This window comes from Herpailurus yagouaroundi, unplaced genomic scaffold, assembly GCF_014898765.1.
Source record: "Herpailurus yagouaroundi ecotype Mexico unplaced genomic scaffold, PumYag 28, whole genome shotgun sequence".
NCBI lineage: Eukaryota > Metazoa > Chordata > Mammalia > Carnivora > Felidae > Herpailurus > Herpailurus yagouaroundi.
The window spans coordinates 151,926,198-151,941,293 of NW_024412376.1; the positions used below are offsets into that span (position 1 = coordinate 151,926,198).

The 15,096-nt window shown below is 37.4% G+C and overlaps 1 protein-coding gene across 4 annotated transcripts in view; it reads left to right on the plus strand.

The window, feature by feature from the left end:
• The window catches only part of KCNIP4 (potassium voltage-gated channel interacting protein 4), a 1,166,664-nt gene that overhangs the window by 619,445 nt on the left and 532,123 nt on the right, over positions 1-15,096 (plus strand). The window contains exon 1 of one of the 4 annotated variants that reach the window (XM_040486965.1): positions 102-295. The exons of the other annotated variants lie outside the window; for them this stretch is intronic. Coding sequence (XP_040342899.1) covers positions 196-295 — 100 coding nt within the window. The 5' untranslated portion in view covers positions 102-195. Of the gene's footprint in view, positions 1-101; positions 296-15,096 lie in introns of those variants that run through there. 4 annotated transcript variants of the gene reach the window in all.

Here is a 15,096-nt window from a genome sequence, read left to right on the forward strand (position 1 = left end):
CTCTCTCTCTCTCTCTCTCTCTCTCTCTCTCATCCTCTCTCTCTCTCTCTCTCTCTCTCTCTCTCTCTCTCAACCTCTCCTCCTCCCCTTCTCCTCTGGCAGTAGCCTTCTTAATGTAGTTTAATGGCTTTACAAAGAAAGCCAGGCAGAGGAGCACTTCTCACTGGCTGTGGTCGGACCATGACCTAGCTGACCATGAACTTGGAAGGGCTTGAAATGATAGCAGTTCTGATCGTCATTGTGCTTTTTGTTAAATTATTGGAACAGTTTGGGCTGATTGAAGCAGGTTTAGAAGGTAAGGGAGTGCTTTTTAGTGACTTCTAAAAATTCTCTGTTTTGCAATAAAAATTTCTTAAGCGAATGTAAAAGGCACCTGAAATGAGATCAGACAAATGTTACTCTGGGATGGACAGGCAGACAGGCAGGTCTTTCAGAGTAGGGAAGATGAATAAAATAAACTTTTTGTAAGTTTCAGTAATGTTTTCAGAGCAGAACATTAAGACTCTGAGAACCACTTTGAATCAAAATGTGGAAACCAAAATTGAGGAAATTAAAGGTTACTGATTGGTATGTCTGTTATATTGAGAGCATCTAGTCCATATTGATGTTAGACTTTGTTTAATCTAATATCCCCTTTTATTGCATCAGCAATTTTATTTATGTTGTAAGGTCTGGTTTTTTTTTTTTTTTTTTTTTTCTGCTGTTGTTGCTAGGCAAATGCATTCATCAAATGGAAATAGACATTTATTATAATTTCTTATGGTTTAAGATTAGAGACTAAGAATGGCAAGCTTTTTGTAAGGTTGTCTTGAGAAGTATTTATAATATTACCTTTTCGCATTTCAACGTAGAGGCTAGGGGGAAGAGTCCCCAACTTACAAAGGACTGTAACACAGATTCCAAACGGCCAATGTATTTCAAGTCTTGCTGTTTACATTCATCAGAGGCTCATTCTCCTATTCTCCTTAGCAATCATCTCTTTCTTAAAAAAATAAGGTGTGTTCTTGCCTGTATTTTTTCCGGATTAAATGTTTCTCTGAGAATCGGAGTAAATTTAGATTATTGTTTTCTTATTGCTCGCAACACATTTGAGAGCATGTTTGCATACAGCTAGTTACTGTTTCTCTAAAGTTGTCAGAGCAATTTCCAAAAGCATCCTTGGGTGATATTTGGCATGGCTATGCTTTGATATTCTTGTTGCTTCAGATTTTAAACTTGAGCAAAAATGCAAATATGTTGTAAATGTATTTATATCCACAACTAATCCAGCCCTCCAGAGAAAGACTACCACATGTGACATGATTACATTTACAAATAGCAAACATCAAATTACAGTATATGTGTCACTCTGATGTAGGTTATCAGAAACCTACATCCGTAACTCCTTGTGGGGTAAGGGATGGTGGAAAGCAAGGTTTGCTAAAGTAATTTTAAAGTGAGTTTGCAGAATACTTTTTGGAGCCTTCTGTGATGGAAACTTTCATAGTTCCAAAAAGAAGATAATTTCTAAATTCCGGAAGTGTGGAGAGTTCTTTAAAATTGACTTTATCTTGTTCATTGTTATAAAAGCAATCACTTGTTTTGGCTTCTCTGTTCATTTCTATGTGTTATTTTATCTGGCAAATGTGACAGGGACCTCCCATTTTAATGGACTAGTTTGGGTTTGTTTGTTTGTTTACGTTTTTTGTTGTGTTTTGTTTTATATTCTGAGTCTGACAGGAACATGAAATAGTGTCAGTATTTCTAGCCACGTTGAGGGATTTGTTTTACCTGATTTTATAGGTGGTGTGTGCCCATTCTTGAAACTCTTTTGTTGAGGGCTTTTACTCTGGATTTGGGGATGAAATCTACTGTAACATTAGTTTTGTTTCAGGAGCACAAACATTCACGCTCCCGAACAAGACCAGGTGTTTCCTTCTTCTAAAGGCTTCTAACCTCTAAGAAACTATTTGTTTTTCCTTTTCTTTATTACTTGCATTCCAAATTGTACTGATTCGTATGAACAGTTTCTTTCTTGCATCCTATCTATATTTTACCCTATCAGCATTTTCCAAGCTAATATTGTACTAATGGTATGGAGAGAATGTGCTCTGTCATAAACTTCAGTAAAAATTTATATCTGATTTGTGTCCAGTGTTTTTAGAAAGCATTTTGAAATGGCAAAATGTTGATAACCACCTGAAGGATGAATTATATTTAATCTGTAAAATTTGACTGAAACAGAGAGTAATAGTGCTTTCCATTTCGAAGTTTGTACAGGACTGATATCCCAAGTGAATGTGAGAATCAGAAAAACCTTCAAAACAAGATTTAAGTTGGCCACATACTTTGCTTACTGGAGAGGTAAAACAAATGAATAGACTGAATTGTTACATTTTATTGTATATAGTGTGAATCTATAGATCAGAATGTGCACACTCTAAAGTTACAGCCCAATATTAATTAATGAAAATGGTAAACAGTATTTAATACCAAAATAGCCTCCTAACAGATTCTCTAGAGCTTTCTTAGAAACAAACACTGATGCTCACTTCATTCAGGTTTATTTTCACATAGGAATTTTCTTCCTTGCCCACCATTTTACGTACCTAAGTTGGGGATAATGATTTCTTTGACCTTTCTTCGTTCTGTCTGCTCAAGAGTCCTATTAAATAAATTTGAATAGTAAGTAGAAAAATATGAACCTAACTTAAAGCCCGGTGAGGATGATTTTGATTTTTTCCCCCTAAACTATTAAACCTTTTCTTGTAACGTTATAACTGTTCTACAATGTAGTTATCATTCAGAATGCAGTTTTTTTTTCTTTTTGTGTTATTGTATATGCAACACGCATTGTGTTCTCAAGGGCACATATAATACTATGTCTGCATAATGTAGTTACTATCTTGCTTTAAATATAGAGAGAGTAAATGGACTTCAGAATAAATTGGTAACATTAAAGTCTGAAATATTTGTATTTGGTTGTCTTTGAGTACTTTGAGTTCTCATTCTTTGTGGAAGAACTGGGGATTAGGTCCTGGGTGTCCTGGGTCCTTCTGTTCCAGTCTATGTGTGATGTGCATAAACACATAACGCCACAATACATCCATGGCATATATTTATAAACAAAAAAAGAGTTGCGTTTAGCAGGTGACATTATTTAACATGAGAAAATGAAACAACAGTAAGAATACAGATTCTTACCCCTCCCCTGCCACACGCTTGTTTTCTAACCTTGGGTAAGCCTCTTTACGTCTTTTGTTGTCTAAACTGAGAAAACTGGAGTTGAAAATCTCCATGGAACTTTCCATTTCAAAAAGTTTGTGAGTATCAGGTAATTAAAATTGTTCATTTATATAATACATATCCTTTCTTATGAAATAGGTATCAATGGCCTACTTTGTAATTGATATGAAGGACAACCATGAGACTGGTCTTTCTTCCTCTTCCATAGTGGGATAATTCATCATACCTCAGGGAGATTTTCATTGTATTCCAAATGAATAGAGAAATGTCCTTTCCTGTAGCTCTAGACTTTGACATTTGGGACTGCTATTTTAGGCATCCTTGTGATAGAATTTCTCAAATCTTACATGGAGTTCTAATAACAAATAAACACATCGTGTTATGATTTATTAACAAAGGTCAGTAGTTTTATGTTTTGGTGTTTTTTTTTCTGTTTGTTGGTTTTTTGCAATTCAGTTAAATTTCCATAAGTTTTTCCTTTTTTTTTTTTTTTTTAAGTAATCTTAATACCAGGTCAGTATGCATACAGATAATAGTTTTAACTTGAGCAAAGTTTTGAGGCTATCACAGAAAGCCAGTGTTTTGAATTTTTAAACTCCCTCTTCTTAGTGAAGAATTTAGGCAGCTCGAGTTATGTTGCTTTGGAATACTCCTAATACCCCACAACAATAAATTGCCTCTTTTCCAGCTATAAAAATGAAAGTGGTTTTCTGTTAACGCATTCCATGGAGAAATTGAATCAAAATTTTAATGGCAAAGCTATTTCATTATCTCTGTGTGCAACACTGGGCTGTGAAAATATCTACTTTTCATCCAAATGTGCATTAAATCATGGTGAGGTAGTTACTGAATTAAGAAAGAACCTTCCTTCTCCCTACTACCAACCTTAGTAAAAGGCAAAATTTTACAAAAATGCATTCACACACATGACTTGGAAAAAAAAATCACTTTTATTGGTAATGGTCTTCAATAAAAAGACAAAAAAAGAAATTAACTGATAATCTAAGTCTTTTGTAGAATGTATGCACATTAGAATTTCTTGTGTACTTATTCAGCTCGCTTTATTTATCATATATCTGCAATACTGTAATACAAGTTTCCCCAAGAGTTCTAAACAAGGTATTAGCCATATACACAAAGATGGATTTTTGGAACCCAAGTTCTTAATTATCCTGTACTGTTGACAGAAATGTGGGTATGTTGGGTGTGTTAATAAATTGGGTCAACTGGAAAACAGTACTGACTGTGTATACATTGCATGTTGTCTAATGAGGACCAAGGGGCTGGAGATGCCTGGAAGGGGACAATTATTTCTGTCTCACATAGCTTAATTGAAAGTCATAGAGCAGACTCTTTTTCAATTCTTCTGGCATTCTGCTTTCCTAAATGCAATGGGATGCCAAAACCGATGTGTACTTGGACTATCAGAAAAGTTTTGCTTAACTGTAGTGTTTAAGAAATATAAACGTAATATGTGGTGATATCATAAAATGGAAACATACTCTTTATACCACTTAAGAATGGAATACAGGGAATATTTATATTATTTGAATTTCTTTAGGGTGTTTTATAGTTAATATGTGCTTTATCTCAAGAATATTAATGTCTAAGAAGTGACTAAGGAAGAGGACTTAGTATATTCAGAGGCAGTATATTCTCACAGAGAATCTAGAGTTATTTTGCTTGGATTCTGATCACAGTTTTGCCTTTTGACAGTCATGTGATTTGGGGTTATTATCTTTTTTAATCCATAAGATTAAATAATGATAAATAATATTAATGTCTTGCTTTATTGAAGATTACCTATATGTAAGGCAAGTCTTAAACATGATATACTATAAAACTGTGCATAGCATTGTATTACCATAGTAATATCTTGTTAATCTACACCATAGTCCTCTGAGGTAGGTACTATTATTCTCAGTTTAGATGAGAAAACTTACACTTGCAGAGGCTAAGTAACTTGGCTTAAGGTTACTCAACCAGTAAGTCACAAAGCTGCAGGACAAATGCAGGTCACAAGGCTTTATATCCTAGTCTATAATTTTAACTTCCTGGACATTTACAGCATGATGGCAATGGCAAAGAATTTGGTGAAAAGGATAGAGTGTTAGGTCAAGTATCTATCAACTTTTTCTACAAGCCTCTCTTGAACACATTCTATATGCAGAATACCCTTAATCACTCACATTGTATAATACACATAAATATCCATTCTGACACACTGACTGTACTGTTCTAACTACAACATAAAGAATATTGTAAAGACCCTATCTTGTAATTAAGACAAAATCTTGTAACATAATTGAATCTGCATTAAATTCCAGTCAAGTCAAGTACTGTCTTTCATTCAGCTTTGAGGTAAAAAATGAGGAGAAAGTAGATATACATATTTGTTCTCAGACTGAGCCTAGTTTCTGTTTGATTTGTCTGTGGCTAACAGGTGGGACAGCTAGAAATAGATGGGACAGAGAAGGTCTGGTGATTCTGGAAAAAGGAGAAAACTCAACATAAGATACTACAGTGTAAAGAAGAGACCTTGAATCTGGGAAGGGGATTATTTATGAAAAGGTCTGAGATTTATGAAGGGGATTGATTGGAACACAGACAAACAAAGGTAATAAGATGATTTATATCGGAGTAGGATTTGGGGTTAGGTGCATTCAGCGATGATTTAGAGCATCACATAAGCTTCAATGGGGTTTTCAGCTTGATTGGGATGGTGGTCAACAGAAAATGTATTCCAGCCTTTATCAGCAAATATAAAGCAGTAGAACACAGGTTATTCTTATGGGGAGCAGAAGGCAAGGGAGGAAGAAAGCTTGCTTTAGTTGAGAATCTATAGGACAAACCAGGTGAAAAAAGGGTTACATATGCTATGCCCTGGAATTATCATATCAACCACACCAGTTTGCAGGTGTTATTTCTGGTTTGCAGGCAGATAAACTGGAGATTCAGAGAGGTTAATAATTTGCTCAAGGTCACAAGAGAATAAGTGAAGGAATCTGAATTAGTTCCAGTATCTTCAGAGTGGCACTGATCCAAATGGTGTTCACTACGACTACGGAAGATAAATATTCAAAAATAAAGAGAAAATGTACACAGATAACTAAAAGCCATACCAAATATAAAACCTATAGACTATTAAAAAAACAGTTCCTTTTTAAAAATTTTATTTCTTTTTTTAAACTTTTCTTTTAATCTTTACTTATTTTTGAGATAGAGACAGAGTGTGAGCAGGGGAAGAGCAGAGAGAAAGGGAGACATAGAATTCAAAGTAGGCTCCAGGCCCTGAGCTGTCAGCACAGATCCCAATGCAGGGCTAGAACTCACTAACAGTGAGATCATGACCCGAGCCGAAGTCGGACACCCAACCAAATGAGCCACCAAGGCGCCCCGAAAAAAGATTTATTTCTTTTTACTTCTGTGGAGAGGCATTTATATCAAAACACGACTGTGACAATGAACCAAAATAAATGAAGGAAGAAGGGGAAAAAGGGAAAGGCATATCTATAAATCACATATTGAAGTTCTAACTTAATCAAGACTTCATAAAATGGAAATACTTCAGAAATTACAAATTCCGAATCAATCATTTTGTCGACGAAAACACTGAGTCCCAGAGAGATTAAGCAATTTACCAAATGAGTTGTTTTTGACAGAAATCTTCTCTACAGAGAAAAAATTCTAAATAAACTTTGAATATGACCTAAGTTCCCCAGAATATTTACCCAAAATAAGGATAGCTCTCCTAAGTTAGTTATTTTGCTAGCAGACCAGTAATTGTAAAGTTCAAGGATTCTAAGACTTGGTTGATGGTAAGTTAATTTCCGGCATAGTTTTATCATTTGAAGTAGGTAGTACTGGGCACTGGGGTGGCTCAGTTGGTTAAGTGTCTGACTTTGGCTCAGGTCATGATCTTGTGGTTTGTGAGTTCGAGCCCCGCATCAGGCTGTGTGCTGACAGGTTGCTCAGAGCCTGGAGCCTGCTTCAGATTCTGTTTCCCTTTCTATCTGCCCATCACCCACTCACACTCTGTCTCTGTCTCTCTCAAAAATAAATAAACATTTAAAAAATTAAATTAAAAAATTTTAAAAAGTAGGTAGTACCACTAAGAATCCTTAAGCTGAGGAACTTGGCTGTAAATTAAGGTGTTTTCTACTTGATGATTTGTCTAAGTTAGTGGTAGACAGTATTTACCACCTGACAGCCATTCAGTGTCCCAGTGGATGAATAACAGAAGACCCAGGCTTAATACCCAGTAGTAACATATACAAATCAGAAGGGCAGGTATCCTAATTGTTCATCATTTTGATTATTAAAAACAGAAGCTAAACTCCTTACTTTATTCGCTTCTTATACTCTCTCACAGAGGCCTACCTTGGCCTCTCTGTTTGAAATTCACCCATACCTTCCAGGCTTTGGGATATAATTATTTGAAAAGCATTTGACCATGTCAGGAGACTCATCATCAAACAAATCTCACTGCTGAAACAGTACCAACTGTATATTTCAGTTATTACAGAGAGATCTTGGAGTATAGACATTAAGAACACAGACTCTAAAGCCCAAAATAATTGGATTTAATAATAATTAAGTCGCAGTTCTAACACATATTAGCCATCTTGGGTAAACACCCAAATCTTCTATACCTCGGTTTCTTTATATCTTAAGTGGGAATAATCATAGCATTTCCCTCTTCTGTTTGCTGTGTGGTTTCACATGAGTTTGCGAGCTTAGAACCCTATCTAGCATGTTATAAGCAATGTGTGTGTTTTGCCATTATGGCAAGGCACCGTCACCTTTCTTTCCAAAGAAAGCAGGTGACCGCTCAATATCTGAAACTAAAAGTTGAATTCATTGCTTGCTAAGCAAGTGCGAACCATACTTATAGGGTGCAATTGCTTGGAGCCAGACACTGCTGATGTTATACAGGGTTTTGGGCTTTCCACAGAGTGGTTCCCACTAATAAGAAGTTGTCTTTGATTGATCTGGTTAGGTTTAAAACTGGTTCTGGTGCTACTTGTTACTGTAATCAAAAAACCATTCACTTTCTGTCTTGAAACTATTGTATAGGAACGTCTTATTTTCATGGTGAATAACATTTATGATTATTTATTGAGCAGCTCCCAAGTGCCAGTCACTGTTCTAGACAGTGGGGATGCAGCCCTAAGCAAAAACATAGGACTTCCTTTCTTGCAAGTTAACCTGCTAAGTTTTGAGATACAAACTATAAATACTACAAACAGGTATGGGAGGCAGAATAGTTATAGTAGAATCCATTCATTCATTCATTCACTCACTCATTCACTCACTAAATACATGATCCATGTAGACTACTATCCCCACTACTATAATCCATACATTGTTCCAGGCACAGTAATGAACACGATCCAAGTTTTGTGGAATTTATGTACCATTGAGGAAGCAAGCCACAAAGGTAAACAAAGGGATATATAATCTGATGTTTAATAGAGACAAGCACAAAATATAGTAGGGGGTCAGAAACAAGGGTGTTATTTATAAGAGCACCTGGGTGGTTCAGTTGGTTGAGTGTCAGACTTTGGCTCAGGTCATGATCTCGCAGTTCATGGGTTTGAGCACCACTTTGGGCTCTGTGCTGACAGCTCAGATCCTGGAGCCTGCTTTGGATTCTGTGTCTCCCTCTCTCTCTGCCCCTCCCCCACTCACTCTCTGTCTCTCAAAAATGAACAAACATTAAAACAAAACTCATAATAGGAGTCAGAGAAGGCCTTTCTGAAGAACTGACTTTTCTGCCAATACTTGAAAGAAATGAGCGTGTAAGACATAGTAGAGTTTGGAACAAAAGGATTCCAGGTAAAGAGATTACCATGTACAAGAGCCTTTGACTAAAAGTGTGTTTCATGGGTCCAAAGAGCACAGGGAGACTTGTGGAACTGGAGCAGAGTGAGCTAGTGAGGGTAGTGGGAGCAGTGGAGGCATGGCCAAGGTCATGTCGTACCGGGGGATTATAGGACTTTGAGTCTTATTCTTTTCCTTCTGGGAAACCATTGAAAGATTAGGGTAGGAAGTCGCTACAAGTCTCCCATTCCAGCTTCTTTTATAAGCCCTGATAACAGTTTCTAGGCCATATATGCCTACCACAGTCTCTGCATGGGGTAGGCAGAAACCCCTTTGCCCTGCCTCAGACACCTGCCAGGACACTGATTCATTACCTTCTGTCAGAACTCTCTTCCCTGGAAAAACTCCTTGTACTTCCCATGACCGATCTTCCTCATATGCTCAGGCTAAATGATTCATTCCTCATTCCTTGTTGTGTAGCCAGGTCTGCCCATCTACCAGCCACCTGGGGCAGGTGAGCACGTCGTCTTTATTTCCCCTTTACCAGAATGCTTCAAGATCCTTGGACATAAACCACACTCTTAATTGCATCTATAGGACTGTTGTAAATTGTTTTAATAAGACCTTACTAGAAAAGACATTTTTAAATTTTCAAATAACACACCTTGAGCACCTGCCACAGTGGGAGTATTATGACAGTGAAGGCAAACGGGCAAGTTCCACAAAAGAGAAAGTCATGTTGTTTTCCTTTGGGTAACTACTTCTCCCCCACATATTAGCTTTAAATTCAAGTTGGCATATCCCACACTGAGAGGAGAATAAAACATTTACATTCCAAATATTTGTAATAATAATAAGTTTTCTTTGTAACTAGCATGAATTGTAGAGACTAGTCCAACCCCCACATTTTATGAGTAAATTGAGGCCCAGGAAGGTTAATTGACTTGTTAGAAATGACAAAACTAATTGGTATCATTAGACACTATAATTAGTACATCATCTATGATAGAATGATAAACCATATTCTGGGTGAGGCACTAATTTTACATATTTATGGCATCCAATTTTTATAAAACCCTCTAAGAGTAATCATATTAGCCATAATTCCAGGAATTCTGGTTCTTTATTTACTTAAGAATATATTATGAACATTTTTTCATCACATTCCTATTTTCTAGTTTAGTGCCTTATGCCCGGGAAGATGGGGGAATTTTCTGGTGAACAGGTAGAAACAAGGCTTCTGAAAAAACTGGTGATGTATACCACAATGTGATCCACAAGAGTGAAAACAGCAAGTTAAATCCAAAGTGCCTAGTGTTCAGGCATTCAGGCAGCCATCAAATGAACCAGAAGTGGGGCCTCAGGTAGAGAAGTCCCAGACCAGGTGAACAGGAAGATGGTGTCAGTTGCTAAGAATACCAGTAACACCTGAAGGAGCACTTTGTTGAGTAAGTGTCAGATACTATGGCCAGCATTTTGTATGCATTATTCACATTGAAAACAATTTTTAGGAACCAATTATGTAATTGAAGATTTAACAAATGACAAAGTATTTGTTCCAGAAGTTTCCATCACTTGTCTGAAATCTAGAAGTGGTGGAGTTGGGATTCAACAGGTTCTAAGCCTAAGTACTAGATAGGGCTAGGTTATGGTCAAAGAGAATTATCTTGAGATAAATGAAGCTTAAGCTACAGAGTCCCTCAAGTGTGTGGGCCCTTTCCCATTCCCATTCCAAATAAATGTTCACTTCCATGCCAAATTTTGCATACGTGATGTTTTTATTCTTTTCTTACGGACTTTTCTCCCCCAAATTATATAAGGTTCAGGCCCTCAAAACCAAGATCTGCCCTTATTGTGAACTTCGAAGAAGTGCCTTCCTTTCCATAATTAACATTCATGTCTGGGGACACAGAAAGTAAAATCTATCCTCCAAGAGGAAGCTGGATATGAAGTTTCCATTAGGGGTTCTCATGTCTCTGCCTATTTCCACGGCTACTCAGACTTCATGCCTGACCGACAGGGTGAGGATGCAATCATCTGGCAACATGATGTTTCCAGGCCTCGCTGATTATAAAGAGAGTGCAGTTCCTTTTGCCACAGAACGGACTCAGAAACTAGCTGGGTGTGGGCCTGCCGGAGGGTTTCAGGAGCCAACTGGCAGCGTGGCTGAGTGGAGAGAGCATGGGCTTTCATATCAGACAGATGTGGATTTGAGTCCTACCTCTTTCACTTACTAGTTGACCTTGGGAAACTTACTTGATCTATTTGAGCCTCAGTTTCAACATATTGTAAGCTTGTTATTGTTGTGAAGACTAACAGCAATGAATGGATGGTGCCTGGCTCCATTACTGTGGTCTGTAAATGTGGTCATTAGTTGTTAGATCCAGTGTGAAAGCCAGACAGGATGAAGACTAGGGAAATGAAACACAGGTAAACATCATGTATTATTTACCATTTATTTTATATATGATTATCTAGATATATGCTACAGATTTGGATACCACCATGGATATATTTATGTCTGCCCTTGTCCTCCTCATCATTTAGGACAGATGGACCCTTTCATATTAATAAACATTCATTCATTCATTCATTCATTTATCCAGTATTTACCAAGCTCCTACTGGATGCTGTTCTAGGGACTAAGCATATGACAGGGACAAAAACACTGAGGCCCCTGCTTTGGTAGAGGAGTTGGCTTTGGTTGCAGCAGGGACTCTCCTTCCTTGTATTATGTCTTAGGAAAGGCAAAGAATACTGGTGTAGACGTGGGAACATTCATAATGAGAAGTTGAGAGACATTGTGTCTGATTGTTTTCTTCTGTTAATATGAAATGGGATGAGGTAAAAAACATTTGTGGGGTGGCAAGTAATGGATACTTAAAGGGAACAGAAAGTACAGTATGGGCTTTTCAAAGATTGGGGGGAAGTGAATTTACCAAGCAAATGTGAGAAGATTGCCCGCTGGTGCTTAGTGACCATTTGAGGCCAGAGGTCATAATTTTAAAAGAAGATGCTCCCTGACTTGGATGAACTAAACACTTTCATGGGTACATTACTTCAAGATCACTCTTTCCAAATATGTTCAAAGAGAAGGATTAAATGGGATAGCAGATGTAAGAATGGGGAAAATAGCAAGGAAATGATTAGAGGGAGTATGCTTAACACAACCTCCAAATATGCAAAAACAGATAATAGAGGCTCAGACTATGGAGGTCCAAAAACAGAAGACTTGAAATTCAGCCAGCTGGGAACTGAATCCTCCAGTTGTATGATGAGGCAGAGACCAATGATTGAAAATCCCATTTCTCAATCGTGTCACTATAATGGTAAACTATAAATCAAAATGACTAGTAAAATTGCTCAGGAAGGGGGGCACCTGGGTTGCTCAGTCGGTTGAGCGTCCGACTTCGGCACAGGTCATGATCTCACGGTTTGTGAGTTTGAGCCCCACGTCGGGCTCTGTGCTGACAGCTCAGAGCCTGGAGCCTGCTTCGGATTCAGTGTCTCTCCGTCTCTCAGCTCCTCCCCTGCTCATGCTCTGTCTCTCTCTGTCTCTCAATGGTGGATAAACATTAATTTTTTTTAATTGCTCAGGAAGGGGATCCAACAAAGTGTTTACAAATACTGGTTCATCTGTTATGGTGAAAATACTTGAGAAAATACTTTCAGACTGCTTTTCAAACAACTGATGAATTCCTTAAAGTTGTGTCTGCACTGTGCCTTCATAAATGGAGTACAATTCAAATACAGAGAGAGGGATTTTCTGCCTAAGTTCTGAGTTTCATAAATAAAGCTTTTTCCATTAGGTTTTTAAAGATGTTTTTAATGATGATGCATTTGCACTTTTATTTGTTTCTGCAACTTTCAGCCACCAATCTCTTACTAGCTTTTATAAGATTCAGTATTTATTAGCCACAGATATGATCCCTACATTCAAAAATGTGTGTTCAATGGCTGCCAAAATTAATGAGGTATGTAATTTTGTATGTTCGTGTACATATACCCACTTGTGCACAAATATGTTTGTGTAAACATATACTGGACTCATCAGGGCTTACACACTTCAGACACACACATACACACACTCCAAGAACATAAGCTATGAAATTTATCAGTTAATGTAATAGGCCACTGTCTCATTGAAGAAACGGATTCTTGATTCTTTGAACCAAGGCCTGTGAAGATCCCTCACAGGGTAGATTTATAATTAACCATTTGTATGAGTACAAAGGAGAAAAGGGGGCATAGTGAAAAAAAGAAAAGAGAGAGAATGAAGCTTGAGTGTGGGCTCATGTGGAAAATGCTATGCTTTGGAATAAGAAAGCCCTACAATCTCTAACTAGTTGTGTGATCTTATCCAAGTTATTTAACCTCCTGATTCTTCTCTAAATGACTCCACTGAATCTAACTCACAGACTAGTGTCAGAAACAAATACATATTTAATAGACATTAAGTACTTAGAATGACTAGTTTTGGTCCCTAGTAAGTGCTCAGGTGAGTGTTCTCACCTTTGCCTGATTCTTGGTCACCAGGTCATGTGCCTCTCTCCTTGAGTTTGGAAGGGTTCTGTTTGTGTTTTCCTGGATGCTTCTTCTGGGTCCAACCTGCTGCCGTTCCTAAGATTGGGGTCCTCCTTCACTGTTTGGTGGCATCTCCCTTGGCCACACTTCAATTCTGAACTTAGTTTGGGCAAAAGCCTTACTTCGTCTGCATGCTAATAAATTCTCCCATTTACCCAGCATATGTCCCATGAGACTGGCACTGTTGCAAAGATGTTCAGAATATATTTCTTAAGTTAAAAGAACAACTTTCAAAACAGGATGCAAGAAAATGATCCCATTTAAAAAATACAGAGGGTGGATGGAGAATGAACTTGAACTTGTACATTTTTGTTACGCTTTTATATAATTTTTAGAGGTTACTTTTAAAGGGAAAAGAATATCAATACGAAATGCACATTTTTTTCCAGTAGAAGTGCAGTGCCCATTGAAGCAGAGTCATTTATCAATTGAAACTGAAAAGCATTTTTTTTTGATCCAGAAAACATATTTAAAATGGAAGCGTTCTGTTTGTTTGTTTTATCTTTAAAAATAAGATAACTCAGAAGACATATCGTGGAACTAAGGACAGAGTTTCATACCTTGAAGTCATTTTTCAACTTCAAGTCAAACATTTTCCTCAGTGGTTGATAAAGAGCTGTCTCTATAAATATTCCTATGTCAAAGAACTTATCAAGGGACTAGGATATTGATATTTTGCCTAAGAGCCTCACTTACCTAAAAGAGGAACTCATTTTCTGCACCTTTTACGAGGAATTGCAGTTTTATGATTCTTGGGCATAAACTAGTTCACTCTATTGATGTGTTTTGCTTCATTTCCTCTGAAAGGGGAAATTGACCTGGGTGTGTGATGTGTGGAAAAGGGCGGGGCAGAGGGGAGTGTGCAGGGGACCATAGTTGCTGCTACTTGGCTGTTCTCCACAGCCTCAGTAATTTTCTTTCTTGAACAGCAGCTTGCTTGCGTCTGAGTGGGCACCATTCGTGCAAAAGCTTAGGTATGAATTCTTTAATATGGGGAACAGATTAAAAGGAAAGAAGTGACAGGAAGAGCCTTCAAGAAGTGCAAGGAAGTATTTAAGACCCGTGCAAAGATTCCATGACATGAGTCCCTAGCAAAGAATTCTAAGGAGTTCTCACACATTTTTTGTTTCTTTCAAAAGTACTTTATAAAATTTGGCCATAGGGATCATCCATCTAATTTTCGCTTTTCATTACTAGATTTTTTTTTAATAATGAATGTGAAGAAGACTAGGTTGACCTTGATTCAAATCAGTGCAATTTGGAGCATAAAAAAAACCCTACTTTGAGGAGCTAGGCTGAAATCTGGGGATGCAAAGGAAAATATGATCAGCACCTTTACAGAATGTAAGTCCAAGAATGATTCCCCCACATTGTGGATGCCATGGAAGGAACACAGCATTGGTTTCAGACAGTCTATATTTTCTTTTTTCTTTCTCTCTTTCTTTCTTTCTTTCTTTCTTTCTT